General features: G+C 35.6%; 1 protein-coding gene across 1 annotated transcript; it reads left to right on the top strand.

Annotated features, from left to right (window-relative positions):
- The first annotated feature begins 8,872 nt into the window (after positions 1–8,872).
- Positions 8,873–17,458, top strand: LOC113232898 (SPRY domain-containing protein 7). Its single transcript, XM_026467789.1, has 4 exons — positions 8,873–9,065; positions 10,243–10,413; positions 13,179–13,496; positions 13,827–17,458. The coding sequence occupies exons 1-4, from the start codon at positions 8,954–8,956 to the stop codon at positions 13,922–13,924; spliced, it is 699 nt and encodes a 232-aa protein (XP_026323574.1). The 5' UTR covers positions 8,873–8,953; the 3' UTR covers positions 13,925–17,458.
- The last annotated feature ends 1,874 nt before the right edge of the window (positions 17,459–19,332 follow it).

Raw genomic sequence — 19,332 nt, 5'->3', positions numbered from 1 at the left:
TAACCAAAGTAAAATAAAAAATTAGGCAATTACATACACGATTAATTCTATAATTGTAATTTATTCCAATATGGCGGAAGTATATTATGTCCCTGTTGGTAGCAACAGTATCTAACACAAGACGCCGTTCAATGATGTCATTTCTTTAAAATGTTTACCAAACTAAGCTAAACGAATTTTACGATTATCTTGAAGATGAGTCGGTTCGGCGGTTAAACAAGGTTGGGTTCTATACTAATATTTATTATGAAGAAATTTATATCCAATAGATTCCGGTTATTTAACATAAAAATTAAAGTACATTAACATTCCCTTACTTATGTTTTTTTTTGAATAGACGATGAACTTTTTGTATTGAGTTAAAGATCATGGATGCATATCACAAAAATAATTAATTTTGTGTAATAAAGTAGTATTTCTTCTATTTTATAGATGTAAAGGATAATCTACACAAGAAATGTAGTGAATTTATGTACTTATGGACTTAAGCAATAAAATTGTCTTATATCGTAGGTACATCATTACATTTATAATATTTATAAGTATCCTTTATAACCTCTTAAGACCCAGCAAACTACAACGGAAAAAGTGCTATTACATTAAATACATTAAAATGTACTAATTATAATAGCATGCTTTGTGTTCAGGCCCGAGCAAGCACGCCCTCAGGTTTGTATGAAACACACAACCGGGATTTTATAAAGTAGGTATGTGTCTAGATACCCTTTGGTCATAAAGAATATTATATGGCTAAATTTGAATGCGATATTTTCATTATAATATACACTACGTATAAACATACGAATAAATATTGTCGGGGTCTGAATCGCTTCCTATATTATATACATTTTATGTACACTGGGCTTTAAGAAGATAAAGAATTATAATGTTAATTTAGGATTGGAAGTCCAACTTCTTAATTTTGAAGTTCGAGGACGTGCTAAGTCACTTTCCCTGGAGTTATGTGGATTACACAAGCGGTATTGTTAAAGGGCAGGACCGGTCGGTAGAAAGTGACCTCACAGAACCCCGGTTCCCTCCGGTTCTCTCGCCCTAATGCCACCAAGGAGTTCATTCCTCCCACATTTACACTATCTACTAGAAAGGTCGTTTTCGGTGACTATTTTGGAAAGAGAGCAGCGAATATAAATTGAGATATTATGGAAATTCCATACATGACCACGGAATTTAAACTATATAGAGCAATTTGACGAGTTTATGATTCGTAGGAGAAAACTTTATAGTTAAAAGATTAAAGTAGACAACTTTAGAGTTGGTATGTTAATAGTAAAGAAACTTATATAGAGTTTTAGTATTTTTGGAGAGCTTTAAAACGTCAGATAATGTAATTATTGTTACACTATTAATTTTAATTCTTTTTGTGATACCTGAACAAGGGCTAATCCCCAAATTTTTCAAAACTTTTTTATTATAAAATATCAAAATCACTGTACAATGGCCTTTCTAAAAATATATCAAGAGTTCACACGTAATTAATTGCTATTGTTGTTTAGATCTTCTCGTACTAATACTACTACCTATCTCGAATACTTTTTTTACCTTTTTTAATTAATAAAAGGAACTTCTCACTAATTACCTTGATTTAACGTAAAAAGAAAATTAACTGAGTGGTTTTTACTCACCGTGTTGCGTCCGCGTCGTGAATCCGTCACAAACTGATGCGCGTGGGCATAGTCGCGCCTTTTTATATAGGGAAAGACCGACACCCTGGGGCGGCTATATTACACCCTGAGAATTAATTCTGAATAATTTAATATCTAGGTAGGATGATTAATAAAATAATGACTATAATATTTAAAAGAGGATAGGGGTTGCGGAAGCTTTTATCTCGTCGTAAATCTTTGTTTGTAAAACTAGTGTCTTGTTTTGTATTTGATTATGATTAATAAATACTTAGACAAATAGTCAGGGACCGTCTTTTTCATTTAACTTGACAAAATTTATTTAAACGTTTTTAGAACAACTCGATAAAATAATGAACTAAGTCTGGGTTTATGTGCCTATGTTATATCGAGTTCTTAGGTTTTCGCGATTGCACTACATTAGAAATAATAATAATAATATTAATAACGCACACATTCATAGCCCCGCACTAGGCAATCTGTATCGCGGGTGCCATGGAACACACATAGACAACCACAAAATTGCACCCTAACTCACAAGTGAAATAGATGTAGGCCATGCAAATATTTATCCCGGTCCGGGAATCGAACCCGAGACCTCTGCGTGACGGTCCAGCATGGTAACCTTCGGACACAGGCAGTTAACTGAAATTATTATTGCCGGAGCTAAATCGCGAATATCTCTTCTATCTTCAATATAACAATATAATCTTTCAAACAAACCAACGTAAACCTAAAGTGTTTAAGTTAACAAATACCAGTCAGTAGTCGTGACCATTTATCTGTTCGTTCGAAAATTGATATATATTTGTTAGATATAGATCTTTTCAATCTATGCAAAGCTCAATCATAGCTAATACCTATTCGACTCTATTGTATTGCGGAATATGAGGACTTGACGAGGCCTGTCCAACTTCACAAAGAGCTTTAGTAGCCTAGTGGGAGAACAATTGCTTCTTAATTGGAGGTCTTCTGTTTGAACCCTGTGGCGATTGTTCTTATAGTAAGCGGCATAGGGTTCAATTTAAAGTTTCAAACTAGACGTGCTCTTGTCGTTGTCTATGATTTTAATTTCTAAGTTACTTGTGAATGGTTAGTAGCGATACTTTTCGTTAATGGTAAAGATAACATCGTGATGAAACCTGCATGTTGAGGAAGGTTCACAACCCTATAAGGGAGTAGGTATACATATCGGTTGATGATGAGAAACGAATGAATAACTGAAATATTTTTGTAGATATTAAGACTTATGACCAGTGACCATTGCGTTTAAAATTTTTTATTTTATTTATTTTTTATTTATTTATTTAGGCAACAAACAGTCATATACTTGAGCTTGTATAAAAATATACTATCTAGGAAATGGTGTCTAGAAATTAGCGACTGTACATTATGTCTTTTTACACTATCTTCGTAGTCAGTGTAGTAAAATCCAGAGCGATAGTCCAAGGATTTTAAAAATTTCTTTTGAACTCTTTCTATTCATAGGAAATGAAACTGTTTTTCCGGATTTAAATCGCGTATATTTGTTTTTTCAAATCGTTTTTCAAACACAGTCAACCGTGACCATGGGACCTGTAAAGGGCCCGAAACGTCGGTTTGTTTGAAAAAACAAGTATACGCGATTTAAATCCGGAAAAATAGTTTCATTTCCTATGTGTAACAATCGCGAAAACCTAAGAACTCTTTCTATTCTCTTGGTGAAATTTAGTAGGTAGGCATTTTGTAATGCACATGCGCAATCCAAAGAAATCTGTGTTAAACCTAAGCTTATCAACAATGAAAAAATATTTGATAGTGATGATAGATAATTCATGACTCTTGATTAAAATCTATATTTTTCAGTGTTGGTTCTTATATATCTTTTTTTTTTCTTCAGAGATTCCTTTTCTTCTCATTATAGTTGAGTACAAAACAGTTAAAATACAGTATACTACTAACTACTGTGGTGGATTTTACCTACTTTCTGCAAGAGCACGCGTGTCGCTCGGCGTGTACTTACCCACATAATTGTTGCGTAACACTCTATGCTAATTTCGACAATTTTATTTACGTATGTCGATCTGGTTTATGTGATATTTTTTGTCACTGGTAGGTACTTGAATATTAATTGGTTAAGCAGAACAAACCTATAATTAGCGTAACAAAAGTCCTTTAAATTTGTCAGAGAGATGATAGAGTTTTAGTACCTAAATACATATTAATTGTTAATAAAATTGCTGATTGCAAATACTAGGAAGTTTGAAGTACGATATCTTTGATTTTACGAGAGTTACAAATTAAAATTATAGGTTATAATATAGCTATATATTTCTTTTTAAAAATGAGTTATTAATTTGTTCTTCAGCTGTCCGATTTTTCTTTGATTTAGCTGCAAACAGCTTTTCCGTAGTTACAAATAACCACGAAAAATTGCGTGTTATTTTTGAATACGAGTTCTTTCGTGGCACCAGCGCAGTAAAGACGGTAAACAGTATAACGATATGTATGGACGAGATAGAGCAGGTAAGCGCACACTGCGTTTTTGGTTTGGTCTTCTTTCGTTCTGGAAGTTTTGATCCCAACTATGAGCCCATGGCCGACCGGATACGAAAGTTGATAACGAGAATTGAAAACCATAGGAGAAGCAGATTCATCTCAAACAACGTCGAAATTAGCAACAAATTTCAACGTAAGTGATAAAACGATACCTGTTGATTCATTTGCTTCAGAGTGGACAGATAATAAAGCTAAGAAAGTGGGTGCCGTATGAACTCACTGAACAATAAAAACAAAATCGCGTCGAAGCTTGGCTTGACTTGTTGAATAGGCACTCAAAGGAGGGGATTCTGAATCGGATAGTCACTTGTGATGAAAAGTGGATCTTGGATGACAATGGAACACGTCAGTCGTACTGGTTGGCCACAGGGGAGGCAACCAAACCATTTCCCAAACGCAATTTGAGTCGGAAGAAGCTGCTTCAGAGTGGATGGTCGACCTATCCGACATTGTTCATTACAGCTTCTTGAGACGTAGCATAACAATTGCAGCATAGGCAAAATTGAATTTCCGTTAAAATGGCAAAAGTGCATCGACATTAATGTTCAATACTTGGATTAATTAAATATATACTTGTCTTTTTTTTTCTTCAATTATCTGTAGAAAGCGGCAGTTTCATAGGTAACGACGTAAATTAATGCGTTACACTCGAAGATAGCTGAATTTGACCAATAATATGGACAACTTTTACTAAAGAGATCCCTTTAAAATCGCAAAAAAAGCATCAGCTCTGTACTAAATCCATTTGAACATAATAATATAATGGTATATTAATGGATGGAATCGCTCTCTAATTAAAGAAATTAAGTTACAGGTTATTAACATGTGCATTGTATAAACGATAGTATTAGTGGTATTATTCTGTCAAATATAAGAGGTAATCCTTTATATATCTATACAGTTTTTACGAGTATATGAAAATTAAAAAAAAATGGTGATGTAAAGCCAAAAAAGTAGGAATAGAAAAATAGGCCGAGTGTGTACATTAAGTACTTAAATTACTCACTCTCTATAATTCGTTAATTTGCAGCTTTGTACCTTTAGATAGAAAACTAAATTTTTATTGACGTTATTGTAGGTAAATTTTTGTTAAATAAAACTTCTTAAAACGAGTTTAGGAAAGTTTTTCTCTGTAATGAAGGCGTAAAGTGCGAGCCTTTATGTAACGATTATGGAAAAAGGCCAATAAAGGTGACAGTGGAACGTTCTGCGACTGAGTACGTGCCGGTGATGTTAATCACTTTCCTTTGGGCTCGCACGCATGGACCAAATTACGAACCACACAAGAATGTGTTATTTTGCGAATTCAGTTAAGTTTTCTTAACTGTTTAGACTCATTACCGTTTTCTTTCTTGACGAAGGCAAATGGGGTAAGTATTTTAAATTATAACGACTTATGGTTAACTCATAATATCGGTACAAAGCACTAAAAAACAATCTTCAAAAGTAATTCATCCCCTAGTTTGCCACCCTTATAGGTTGTTACCCAATGTTATCGTGTAATGTAAAGGATCTGCTAATTGGCGACGCTCAGTCTTGCTAAGGGTGCGTCACTTTCCTATATCTATGGTCACACGTACTGAGAATACGATTCGTAAAATATATATTATTGCGGTGAGAATATGTTCGTGTGCCTCAATTAGTAGGTAGTCTTATGTAATGGTAATGTATTATTTGTGTACTGTAGGTTTAAAAAAAATCTCGTATTCTTTTTGCTCACTAAAGAATGGCTAATCAATAGTTTCAAAAAGCCGTCAAAACCCTAAAACAAAGATCTGCAACAAGCACATAGAAAAATTCATCAGGTCTTCGTGTTCGTTCCGCAGCCGGGTCGAAGGAGTTTTTCTTAGTGTTCGATCTTTGTATTCATGATTAAAAAATTCTAAAACAACACAGTTGTTATAGTATTAGAGACTTACATCAAGCTTAGAAACCTCACAAAAGGTTCAATAAATCGTCAAGGTATTATATCTAAAAGACGCTCTTAATTAGATTGCACAACCAATTAATTGGAAGGGCAAATATTATTGATTAAACAATTGAATGTCAAATAGCCCGATGAGTAAATATTTAAATGGGTTGTGGTAGATATCAGGTTTTTAAGCTTTAATGTGTGTTATATTACCTACATAATGTGTTTCAGGTTATTTACAAAAAACAAATAAAACGAAGGACATCCTTCTTAGCAAAAACATTGTAAACAAAATGTAGTTTATAACCGGCTTTTAGTACTTGGAAAGTGCTAATACGATATAAATTTTATCGAGTTCTGAGATTTTCGCGATTGTTACACAGAGGAAATGAAACTATTTTTTTTTCGGGTCTAAATCGCGTAGATATATTTGTTTTTCAAACAAACCAACATTTCTCGCCCTTTACAGTTCCCATGGTCACGGCTAACTAAATGTTGGTTTGTTTGACAAAACAAATATACGCGATATAGATACAAAAAAAGTCTAATATCCTAAATACAATTTTTTTTAAATCGTTACCTATTGGATACCACAAAGGTATCCAACAGGTAACGATTATTTTGTTAATCTAGCCTTATTTCTATTCGTAGTACCTACCTATCAAATTATAACTACACACACCGGCAAATTTAGCGGAACAAAAATGTGAGTATAAGAAATAGTAAAATTTATAAATATATAAATAAGAATTAGACATGAAATAGCAATTAAATTAACATCTTTTAACATCAATTTAGTATAGCCTCTATAAAAAACTACCTGTATATAAAAAAATAATAATTAAAAAATGTATTTTTTTTTAGATTTTCTGACAAAACAGATACGGTTATAAAAACACAGTTTTTGTTAAATCAATCAAATAATGAATATCACAGCTTTGTCAATATATATATTTTTTTAATTTATAAGAACGTAAAATCAAATTTTACAAATTAATGAAAAATAACGACAGTTAACGAATATTTTACTTTCAAATTAGATAAAATAAAAAAGTAAAATAACTAGCCACACTTTTCAAATAACACTGTGTTATTTTTGGGATTTTACTAGACTTCTGTTATATTATGTATCTTACAGAAACCTATAAATATAAAATCTTCCGAACTTTTATGCTTTTCTAACCCAAAATTGAATTTACATAGTTTTTAAATATTTCTGTGGCACAGACTCTAATCGAGAAGTGCTAAGACAGACAAAAATATAATTAAGAGCTGCAATAGGAAATCCTATAAAAATAAATAATAAATCTGTGTCGTAACATATGGGTGCACCGTTTTTTGTATATAAGATCATAGGGTGCACTGGAACATTATGTATTATCCACAAAGCTAAGTAGTAGAAATACAAAAGAGCACAAAACAATAATAAAAAAAAAACGATTAATAGAGAACTATGTATTGAATACTCCTAGGGTCGTATGCCAGAACTCAAGTCAGGACTTGAGTATGATTTATAGCACTAGAAATCATACTCAAGTCCTTGACATTAGGGTCGTATTTCCAGTGCTTGAAATCATACTCAAGTCCTGACTTGAGCATTGAATAGAGTTCTAGAATACGACCCTTAGACTATTTCCATTCTCTAAGTGAATACTACGATTTATATTTTTAATGAAAATGACGCAAGACTATGGTCAGTGTTTCCAAGTTTAAGGCTATCATCATTCTTCCGTGCCTTTGATGGAACTTTCTATGAATAAATCTTGGGGTTTTAATAAGCAGGAGGTTTAATTATAGTTTAGTACCTATAATATTCTTTAGCGTAATAAGTTATTTATTTTAACTGTTGGCAGGTACCTACCTAAACTACGGATTCGCACGAAGCCTTAGGTACACTTCCACATTTATATGGCAAACAGCCATCGACTTTTAGATGTGGAGGCTCCATCGATCGTCGACCTCATCGTCACTTTCCATCAGGTGAGATGAAGGTCAAATGCGCACCTACATTTTCATACAAAAAAAAACTAGGTATTAACGTTAGCATCCATCTTTGTAAGTCAATGCATCCATCCAAATCCTTCTCGTTTCGGCTACCATGATTTCAAATTTTTTATGATTTTATGACTGTAGCGAAGGTTTGTTATGATTAAGAATGATAAATTTGACTATATGTATGTATGTACATGCGAATAATTTAAAATTTACCATGAGTTTTTCGGTGAAGGAAAACATCGTGATGAAAACTGCACGTAAAAAAAATTCGCAAACGTTCCTTGGACAACGTGTGAAGTCTCCACCCGCATTGTGACAGGGTCGCGGATTATGGTCTAAACTCTTGCCTGAGAGGGAGGAGGCTCGTGCTCAGCTGTGGGACATATAGATGGGTTGATGATAATGTACATGAAAGGAAACTAATTGGACATAATAAAGTGTTTATATTTACTGTAATTTATGTGGTCTGTGACTGTAACTGAAGTGTTTAGGGCATAGGGTAAGGAAAAAGTGTGTTCTAAACGCTTTTTATGTGGGCGAAAAAGCTGCTTGGAACTAAACGTATCATTGACGTCATCTCAAACTGTTGTTTTTATGGCGTTGCCTTTTTAATAAATTTGTACATTGAAAGACTACGCCGCCATAAATGTAAAAAGCAGGAGACACAATTTGATACAAAAAGTGTCTGTGTAGAAGAGCTCTTTTATAATTCCACCACAAGAAGAGTACGGGTAGTAGCTGTCAATTCTAACAATGACAGTTGGATGGCTGTAAATAAAAGGCCAACAGAACATAGTTAGTGCAACGAATGTGATTTAATTTGAAGAAAATTTAGCATTACAGTCGTGAAATTTACTCAGCGGCAATGCTAAACATGTTCTGTTGCCTAAAAGGCTGCCTTAATGGGTTCACTTTGACGCCTACTGTACCCATGCGGGTGAAAGAGAATCCTGTGCAGCTTGATACTTTACACATGGGTAATAAGTTTAATTATTGCTATTCAAATGGTTTTTTATTATCTACTTTCCATATTTGATAAATTGACAATATGTTTAAACAATTACGTGGAAGGTTAGTGTAGATATATAAAACGTTTTGCAATCGATAAAGGTGCCACTAAAACAACTAGTTGTACGTGTTTGTGTAGGTTGTTTATATAAAAAACTTGTCAAACTGCATCTAAAATTAATAACAAGATCTTAGGTTATTAAAATCGGCACTACGATCTTCAATACTCTCTGTTCTAATCATTTCTACCATTCATTCATATCAATCTGTAAAAGCTCATGTAATAAGAAGGGAAACACATAATGTCTTTTTAGCTTTTATTGCATGGATGGGAGCTTTTCTCACCGGCAGAAACTGATTCTGTTAATAAGTGTGGTGATTTCCTGAGAATTATTTGGTTTACAGCATTTTTGTATTGTAGATTCTTATTTATGACTACAGTGTGAATGATAATAATTGATGTCCAAAATGCAAACAAAAAATGTCATGAAATGACAATAATCAGTAGTGTAACCTTCCATTTTGAATGGAATTGGAAAAGTAGGATATTCCCATTTTTTATAATTTTAATCATGTATATAAAATTTTAACAATAAACAAAAACTTTAACAACAACAAACAATAATTTTACAAACACTATGGAGACAAGAAAACATTCAAGTTCTACAAACAAAGCACAAATGATACCTATGACATGATAAAATGTTGGCTCAAAAAATGTTTTTGATCCTGATTGTGTTTTAAAATTATTTCTGACGTTAAGCATAATGTTTTATTATAATTATTGTATTAAGTGTTATTAAGTAAAAATGTATATTGCAAAATGCTAATTGTTCTAAGTTTCATCAGAATATAGCTTGAAAAGAGTTCTAAAAATTAATTATTGTCAAAAATAGGAAACTACGTTTTAAAATGTTTTTTTTCGTCCAATTCGTTATTTGTTATATTTTAGATTTCTAATTACGATTCATACATTTGATTTATATGATATACACTATTTTTATTGTCTGTACTATTTTTTTAAATTTACCCTAAATTTCTTTTACTACTGTTTATAATAGAACCAAAGTTTGTCTATATAATTATTTTTCAATACTTGCAATCAATTTTTAAAGAGCTTAACAAAGCAACAATTAATTATTCCAGGTCATGAGGTGGTAGTGGTAAAAGGTGGCCAACGAGTGTGTGGTTCGGGGTGCGTCCTAGGCAATGCTCCTTTGGTGCAAAACAAGGCTTATTTTGAGGTGAAATTGCAACAGGGAGGTGTGTGGGCAGTTGGACTTGCTACTAGGGAGACAGACTTGCAGAGGGTTCACGGTAAGATTGTCAGCTATAGTCATTGTTTTTTTGTGTATTCAGGAACATAACGCAGGGTGACTAAATGTGCTATAAATTTATCATTAGTACAATTTACTTAAGAAAAAGAAAGACTTTCCACAACGTAAAAAAGTGTTTGCAGTAGTAATGATGGTTTTACTCTGAAAAAAAAAAAAATATCACTGGACCATAGGTTTGTTAAACAATGGTTGTTTAAGCATATTGCATGTGGCACTACTGGTAGTAAGGTTTACTTACTTGGTACTTGGTGCAACGGGCTGGTATCCGCAACTCGACGACAAAGTGCCTATTTTGCGTGTGGTGGGTGCAGGGTCCTACTCGTGCCACTCAAGCTCCTCCAGGAATCTCAGCAGCCTCCTTGGTTTGCTGAAGACTTCGGGGAGCGACCTTGGCACTCCAAGGTACTTTGCCCTGTAGTTGGCTACGCCGGAGCACTGGAGTAGGATGTGCGCAGCCGTTTCCTCGCCCTCCATGCACGCTCTGCATAGAGGGCTGTCTGTGGTACCTAAATTGCGAAGGTGTTTATTGTATGAACCATGACCCGTTAGGGCGGCAGTTAGAGTGCGCAGCTCTTGCCTTTTAAGTTTAATTAGTATTCGAGATAGACTGGCATTGAGCGTTGGGAGTGCTTCCCTCGCCTGTCTACAAACCGTAAGGGTGGTCCATGTATTATTATGTGAAGATTTTGTACCTTTGTGTATAGTTGTTCTGGACCATTGGCAGGGAAGGGACACTATCGGTTCTGTTCCTACAGCGTCCGTCTTCGACCCTTTCCTGGCTAGTTTATCTGCTGCGTCATTGCCACGTAAGCCGCTGTGTCCTTTAATCCATTGAAGAGTTACGTGGTTTTCTATACATACCTCCATGAGTGCTTGATGGCATTCGTAAATGAGCCCTGAGTTTATGTCATAGCTATTCAGTGCTTGAAGTACTGACGTACTGTCGGAGAGTATTCGAATGGAGTAGTTCTTTACTCTTCTCGCTATGATTGCTTCTGCCGCCAACTTGATGCCCATGCATTCAGCCTGGAATACTGTGTTGTGGTCACCAAGTGGTGCTGATATCCTAATATTGAGGTCTTCTGAGAATACCCCAGTACCTGTTCCTGAGTTTGTTTTAGATCCATCAGTGAAGACTAGGACATCTCTGGGGTTCAGTTCTTTGTTGGGATCTTCAAATAATTGTATCTTGTATTTTTTGTCAAAGATGTATTGTTTTGGGATCCTATCCACAACTGCCTCCAGTAGCGGTTCCTCATTGACAGTCTTGTAAAGGATTTCTGTGTGTGGGGTCCTCATGTGCTTCCAAAGGCCGTCTCTGTTTAGACGCACTGCTGTTGACGCCGCTTCCTGTCTGATGAACAGTGGGAGGGGTCGAAGGTCCAGCATCGCTTCGAGGGCCGCAGTTGGAGTTGTCCTCATGCAGCCGGTCGTCGCCATGCAAGCGAGTCTTTGGAATTTGTCCAGCTTGTCGGTTGCGGTCGTCAGCTTGGTTCGTGGCCACCATACTATCGCGCCGTAACTGATCATGGGTCTTATCACCGCTGTGTAGAGCCATAGTGTTATCTTGGGTGAGAGTCCCCATTGTTTACCCACCATTCTATGGCACCCCGTCAGCATGGCCGAGTCCGTCCGTCCCACGCCTCGCCTGTGGCCCTCTGACGGGACACAATGCCATTTCCCTGTCGTGGCTAATCACAAGGCTACCGTTTAGCAGGAAATCAGGGCCAAAGGGGGCATTGCTTGCCGGAGTCCCCACCCCGCTCGGGCTCAACCCCCCAGGATTCCTTCATCCCTGCATACGGCGCTCAACTGCGTAGGCATTAACGCAGGAGGGTGTAAGTTTAGACTGCCCACCACGTGCCATGGTCCACCCCCAGAAACGCATGGCCGGGCCGTGTTGATCGCTTCGCGCCCTCACTGACTATTTTTAATAATAATAATAATAACGCACACACTCAACATAGCCCCGCACTAGGGAAACCCTGTGTCGCAGGTGCCATGGACACACACATAGACAACCACAAATTACACCCAAACTCACGAGAGAAATAATTGTAGGCCATACAACTATTTCTCCCGGCCCGGGAATCGAACCTGGGGGCCTCTGCGTGGCAGTCCGGCATGGTAACCGTTCGGCCACGGAGGCAGTTAAACTATTTTCAGACTGAAGCCGAGGATTGTCAGTGTTGGCCCCAGGGTGTACCGGCTACATCCTTGAGCGTTCTGTGATAACATGTTACCACAGATTGCTCAAAGACTTCGCACACGTGGAGGTGGAACAACTAACACACCCCTAGTAAGGTTTACATTACAATATGTTGCGTTTTGGCGCATCCTTATTCCAACATGTTAGGGCCAGCACAATGCATTTACCTCCATGACTCCATGTTTAATAATTCATATACTTGCAATCGAAAGTAGGTTAGATCACTTAATGTCCAACTATTTGGATCATCGAATTTGTAACACATGGACAAATGGTTTGGTCAATGTGATTAATATTTTTATTTGTAATTAAACATGTGTGGAATTTGATTAATAAGAAAGTGTGATGCCTAATTTTTCACTTCTTCTGGCTCGTGATAATTATAAATTTGAGTTCAGGTGTCGTGTCGTAAAGTCGCGACTACCTTAGTCTCGCATTGGTTTATATACACTTGCTTATATCATTAAACCCACTCGTCGAGGTGCAGAGTTGTAATCAACTTTTACACATTTTTTACAAATCCAATCTATTTTTAGGAGGAGTAGACAAAGAGTCATGGTGTTTAAATAGCGACGGTACCGTGCGGCATGCAAACGAAGAGCTCTACCACCTTAAACCTGCACCTCGCGAATCCCCCACGGCCGATCTTCTCGTCTCCACCTCCCCCAGCCACAGTGACAATGAAAAGCCTGAGAGTGAAAAGGACGACAATATATCAACAGCGGTCATGCCAGTCGAAGGCGATATCATAGGAATTGCATATGATCACATTGATCTCAACTTCTTTTTGAATGGCAAGAACATGGAGATACCTGTTAGGAATGTTAGGGGGACTGTTTACCCTGCGCTTTATGGTGAGTGTCAAAATTTGCCTACTTTATAATTATTTATTGCTGATAAATATTAGTAAAACAACTATTTTAAAATAAGGTAAGTACCCATACTCCTACCGATCACGTCGCGTTATCAATGTTGATGACATCATCACTGCATCAAAATACGCGATCACGTTTACAACTATAAACCCATTGCTCTACTTGCTAAAGTTCACTTGAGTAAGTTGCGTCTTATGAGTTCTAAATAAAGATGACTACGTTGTCATAGAGCATTACGTGCGTGGAATTTTGATAGATGTGGCACTACACTAAGTACGTACAAGAACTCATTACTCTTTTTAATTTCAGTGGACGACGGCGCGATCCTAGACATAATTCTAGACAACTTCCTGTACCCGCCACCGTCAGGGTACGAGAAAATCATGGTTGAGCAGTCACTTCTCTAACAAGAAGTTCAGGATCTCATTGGGAAACGCGAAACTTGCTTGGACACTCAGGTGTAAATATAGATAAATATGTATATATATGCTGGAGTGTGTGACCAGAACACAAACAGACCAGATCATTGTCTTTGTTGCGGCTTTTTATCGAGACAGGAGGATTGGTTTATTGGTACTTGATGTCACAGGAATGTACCTAAACAGGTAATAAGGCTGAACTCATCACTCATCAAAACATGAAGACAGAATGTGTGGCTCCATTCTATTTGTCAGTGCATTGTGTATGTCAAGCTTTTTTTTAAGATTTAACAACTGATATAAGTTTTCAAGGGTTGACGAGAAAAAGTGCGCTAGAAGTTCTTTAACGACTCTTGTATTTGTGTGTATTTATAGTATGTTGTCTTGAAAAGTATTCTTTGTATATGTTGTAAGAAAATCATTTCCGTATCATATTTTTATCTGAAAAGTGGTATGAAATACGCAGAAAAATTCTATTTTTAAGCAGACTATTGTGGCATTTTAAAATCAAACACCTGATAAATATTTTGATGTTCATAGTTAGACTTCATTGAAGATAATTTATTTTACAGGGTGTAATGCCCTAAAGGGTGACTAAAATTCGCACTTTAAGAATTCCAAATAATTTTATTCCTTGCTGTTTATCAACAGTAAATATCAACATTTTTTTTAATTTGTATATATTACGGTCTTATCTAATATTGAGTTTATTGAATATCACGATGTTTTACTACCATGATATTCAATTATTTTATGACCAAAAACAAAACTCTTTAAGAAGCACATAGAAAAATTAGTAAGGTCTGCTAGTTCGTTCCGTAGCTCAGTTGGGAGAGCGTCAGTCACGGAATGGCGAGGTCGGTGTTTCCAGTCCAGCTGGACCGAAGGAATTTTTCTGTGTTTCGATCCTTGTATTAATAATAATGATCTTATTTAATTACCTAGCTTTATAATGAAATTGTATAAATATGTGTAGTTATACCGTGTCTATCGGTGTCTATAACGTGTGATATATTAAAGGTGTTACAATCCACTGCCTGGTGCAGGCGGTGCTATATCAAAATATCGAATATTGTCTCTCTTAATAAGTGGGTCTACTTTGAAGTTCTTAAATAGCTGTAAAGCAATTCAGTATCGGAACAATTTTTAACGTTCTTATTTCCAAAAGAAATAGAATACTGTTTACTATACAAAATCGCGAAGTAGGGCCTAAAAGTAACGTTAACCGTTTTATCATATATTTATTTAAGATTAGAGTTATTAGCTCCCCAATCTTAGTACAAGTCGAAAACCAGTAGAGATACGAAATTTTTCGAAAAACAGTTTATCGGACTGATTGATGTCTATCGAAAAACTTCGAGCCGTCTCAATGGGAAGATTTGGCAGCACTGCGCCTTGAATGGCAGGGGATTGTGAAGAGGCAAGTCCACGAGCTCGAAGAGCGGCGTATAGCTGAACTCATCGCGAAACGCGACGAAATAAAGACCCGCCCACCTTCCGCTATTAACTATAATTACATTGGCGGTGTACTCACGTGCCTTCAATGTGCACGAGGGTTCGCCGCGACGATTGGCTACTTTAGTCATCTTCGAGCACATCAGCGCCAACTCGATTAGGAGTCGAAGTGGTTGCTTTGACCAAACACGATCGCATAGATAGATAGATCGAAAAAGAACTTGTCAACCAATTTACAGCGTGTACGGATTATATTTATCCAATTAAATAGGAAATAAATGTTATCAGGTTTTCTATGACCGCTAATTTCAGCACTATTATAAATTTAATTAAATTTATTTTATTGTTTATAACGTATTTGTTACGTTATTGACTCGACTACAGTGTGAGAGAGTTATTAAGGTGTGTAATAATAATAAATAATCAAAATACTTTATCAATTGTACATGTATAGCTATGATGGCTTGGTCTATATAGCTACGTAAGATGTTCCTTGCAAAGCTAACGAGTGCTCTGAGGTTTAACGTTCATTTACTTTCGTAATTCGAGGTTCTCGGAGGAGGTCCCGAATTCAATTCCCGGACCAATTTGGGAAATGAACTTTTGTAAATTGGTTCTGGTGTGTGTGGCCTGGAGTAAATTTCGTTCTCTGGTGCTCGTAGTACAGAGAATTCTCTAGTTTGAGACCAGGGGCCTTCTCATGAACTCTTATTTCGATTCAGTTTAGGACCTAAAATGAATCGTTCTGAGACAGCGCTACATGAAGTGTATATCACCATCCCACTTTGTTGTTGTTGCGAACCTATACTGAACTGTAATAAGAGTTCATGGTAAGGCACCTGTTCATTGGTGTGGTGATTCGGCACAATATTGTTATTATTATTTAATTAAAAGGGATAACATACACACAATTTTAGTTGTTAAACATTTTGCAAGTACAATTAAGTAATATACAACGATACAAAACATATATTATTGGATTTGATTAGAGCAAACTATACGGTGTTTATGACTTGATCAGAACGGGGGCCGCCATCTTGCGTCTCGAGGCGCCGGAAGCGCGGAGGCGATGGCAACCGGAAGTGGTGGCATAAACTGAGCTGTTAAAATTTTTCGCGAATTTGAATGTTGGTTAAAGTAATATACAAGTATGTATATAAATCACACACAAGGAAACAATCTTTTAGATTGATAGTCTAGAAGTTCTAGAAAGTACGATCGGAGTTATCATTACTCTGGTACTGGTACGCATAATACAGAAAATTCCCCAGTTCGATCCGCCTCGACGGACGATATAGTGGGAACTAGAGTCCTATCACGTACAAGGGGTATCTATCCGATGAATAAAACTAGCGGACTGCATTACATTCATATGTATTAATTTATAGATTCTTGCATGCATAAATCGTTCAGTCGTCTCCAATCTCAGCGCCCGATGCGCGCGCGCCGCGAGACGCGTCATTCGCGTCATCCCCCCAGCACCCCGCAATCCCATTTCCGGCTCTGGAGGTGGGTTTATTGATTCCGCGCTTGATCAATGGTGCAATAGATCCGGTATAAGGAATTTAAGTGGTATTTAAAGATTTCTTAGTACAACATTTTTATACAAATTTTTTTTACAAAATTCCGCACTGTTAGGTCGTAAATGTATATGGACACAATTGTACTCAAGATATGTATGTACAGTGGGGCCAAAAATGAGTTAACAAACAAATAGGATGCCGTTATCGTATGAAAGGTATTTGTACCGAGAGATTTCTGCACTTAGCGAGTACTCGTTAGTTTGACTGTAACCTTTAATAATTATGTTAGATAGATTTGTCTATATATAAAGTGAAATAAATATTTTTGTATGAATGTATTACAAGGTAATTTGTCATATTGTAAAACTCAACTTGCATACTAATTATCATGTTTTTTCTGAGTTATGATGCTTATCATTGTATTGTGATTCGGCCATCGGAAGAAAGAAAGGCACAATCAGCAAATTCAAAATTCGTAGATAAACGAGTTTAAATTTTCCGGGTTTTTCTGATAAAAAGAATAGTTAAAATAGACTTTTGATATTAAGTACTTTATACAGAAATGATCACTTTGTTTTTATTAGCCATTTTTAGAAAATAAACCTTAATTTTCTAATTTAACTCTGTAGAAAAAAAAACTGTTTAAGGACATAATTAACTTAAAATGTGATTTATAACAAATAAATAAATAAAATAAAATATAATTTTATTTTTATTTTTATTTATAACAATATACATAATATATAATACTTGACTTATAATATAAGTAAAGGGCACAATTATAGTCAGTTGTGTCTTTTTGTGTTGTTTATGAAGTAATTATTGTAATTGGACATCATAATTAGGGCACAATTCCGTACATAACTAAATTATTATTAAATTAATTATTAATTACCCGTTGATATGTGTTTTTGGCTTAATAAATGTCAAATAAGACGTTTTATCGGTGAAAATTTGATTATTGATGTCAGTTGTGCCTTTTCTTCTGCTGATTCAACAATGATTAAGATAGATTTCTTCAAAAAATTTGGCAATTTGGCCTTTTTCCCCGAATATGTGTGTATATATATATATATATATATATACACATTTTTACTGCCTCCGTGGCCGAACGGTTACCATGCCGGACTGCCACGCAGAGGTCCCAGGTTCGATTCCCGGGTCGGGAGAAATGTTTGTATGGCCTACATTTATTTCTCTCGTGAGTTTGGGTGTAATTTGTGGTTGTCTATGTGTGTGTCCATGGCACCCGCGACACAGGGTTTCCCTAGTGCGGGGCTATGTTGAGTGTGTGCGTTATTATTTATTATTATTATTATTATTATTATATATATAACTCAATGTCTATAAAAAATTTGGTTGTGTCTTTTGTCGTTCCGAGGGCTGAATTAGTTTTAACTTTCACTTTCATTAACCAATAAAATCATATTTTTATTAGCAAACATATACTTCAAAATATTGTTATGCCAAATATATTCATTTAATAATTATATCACATCTATGTGCATTACGTGTTCTGGTGTGAAAGGTATCATTTAAGGATGAATCAATACTTAAATATAAAAAAAAACAAACATTTACAAACAAACAAAAATGAAATTCGAAGCAATTTTTATTCAGAAATTGTCTCTTTTGTTTGTTATAATCTGAAGTATATAGATTTTAATCTATTGTATTTTTTTTTGTATGTAGAATTTGTACAATATTCTTAGCCATTCTTACTGATAAGAAGTCCACTAATGTTACATGAGCGACTGTTAGCTGCTGTCTAGTTTCTACGTCTCTATGCGTATAAGGTAATTTATAACTGCAGGAAAGCAAAATTATGATTAAATGCTAAATGAATGCAATTAAGTTTTTTTATTTCTAAATAAAAGTTGGCTGGAATCTGCACCACATGCAATGAAACACAACTTTGTAAAACATTCGCATCTCTAAGTTTAAAATAAAAGGACTTTCAACTTTTCTAAGTTAACAAGTTATTACTATTAGTACATTATTGCAGAGGCCGGGTAGTAAGGGATTGCTGGACGAGTAATTAATACGAGTGAAGCAATCCCTATTCCCGCCGTGTATTGTGCTTTTCTCAAACAATGTGAGGAAATAATAAAAGACTAAAGAGAGGAAGATGTATTACCGCCCTTTAGGTTTAGGTTTGCCTGTTTATACAGTTAATTGTTAGTCAATTGTTATTTTATTAGATAGATTTAAAAGTTTAGGGCAACGGAAAGTAATGGATTTTCATACTTTACAGACCTTGGCCGGGAAGAAGTAATACGGTCCACAGGGGAAGCGGGGCATTTTGATACAGGGGGCACATTCATACACCCATACTTTCCATCCATACCTTTAGACATAATATTAGTTGTGATTACACTGAAACGTGTCTTTGTACGTGTGAGTAACATACATGCGAAG

The sequence above is a fragment of the Hyposmocoma kahamanoa genome, unplaced genomic scaffold, assembly GCF_003589595.1.
Source record: "Hyposmocoma kahamanoa isolate Upper Pololo Valley unplaced genomic scaffold, ASM358959v1 78, whole genome shotgun sequence".
Lineage (NCBI taxonomy): Eukaryota > Metazoa > Arthropoda > Insecta > Lepidoptera > Cosmopterigidae > Hyposmocoma > Hyposmocoma kahamanoa.
The sequence above is the reverse complement of the archived record's forward strand: the minus strand, read 5'-3'. Positions and strand labels throughout refer to the sequence as shown.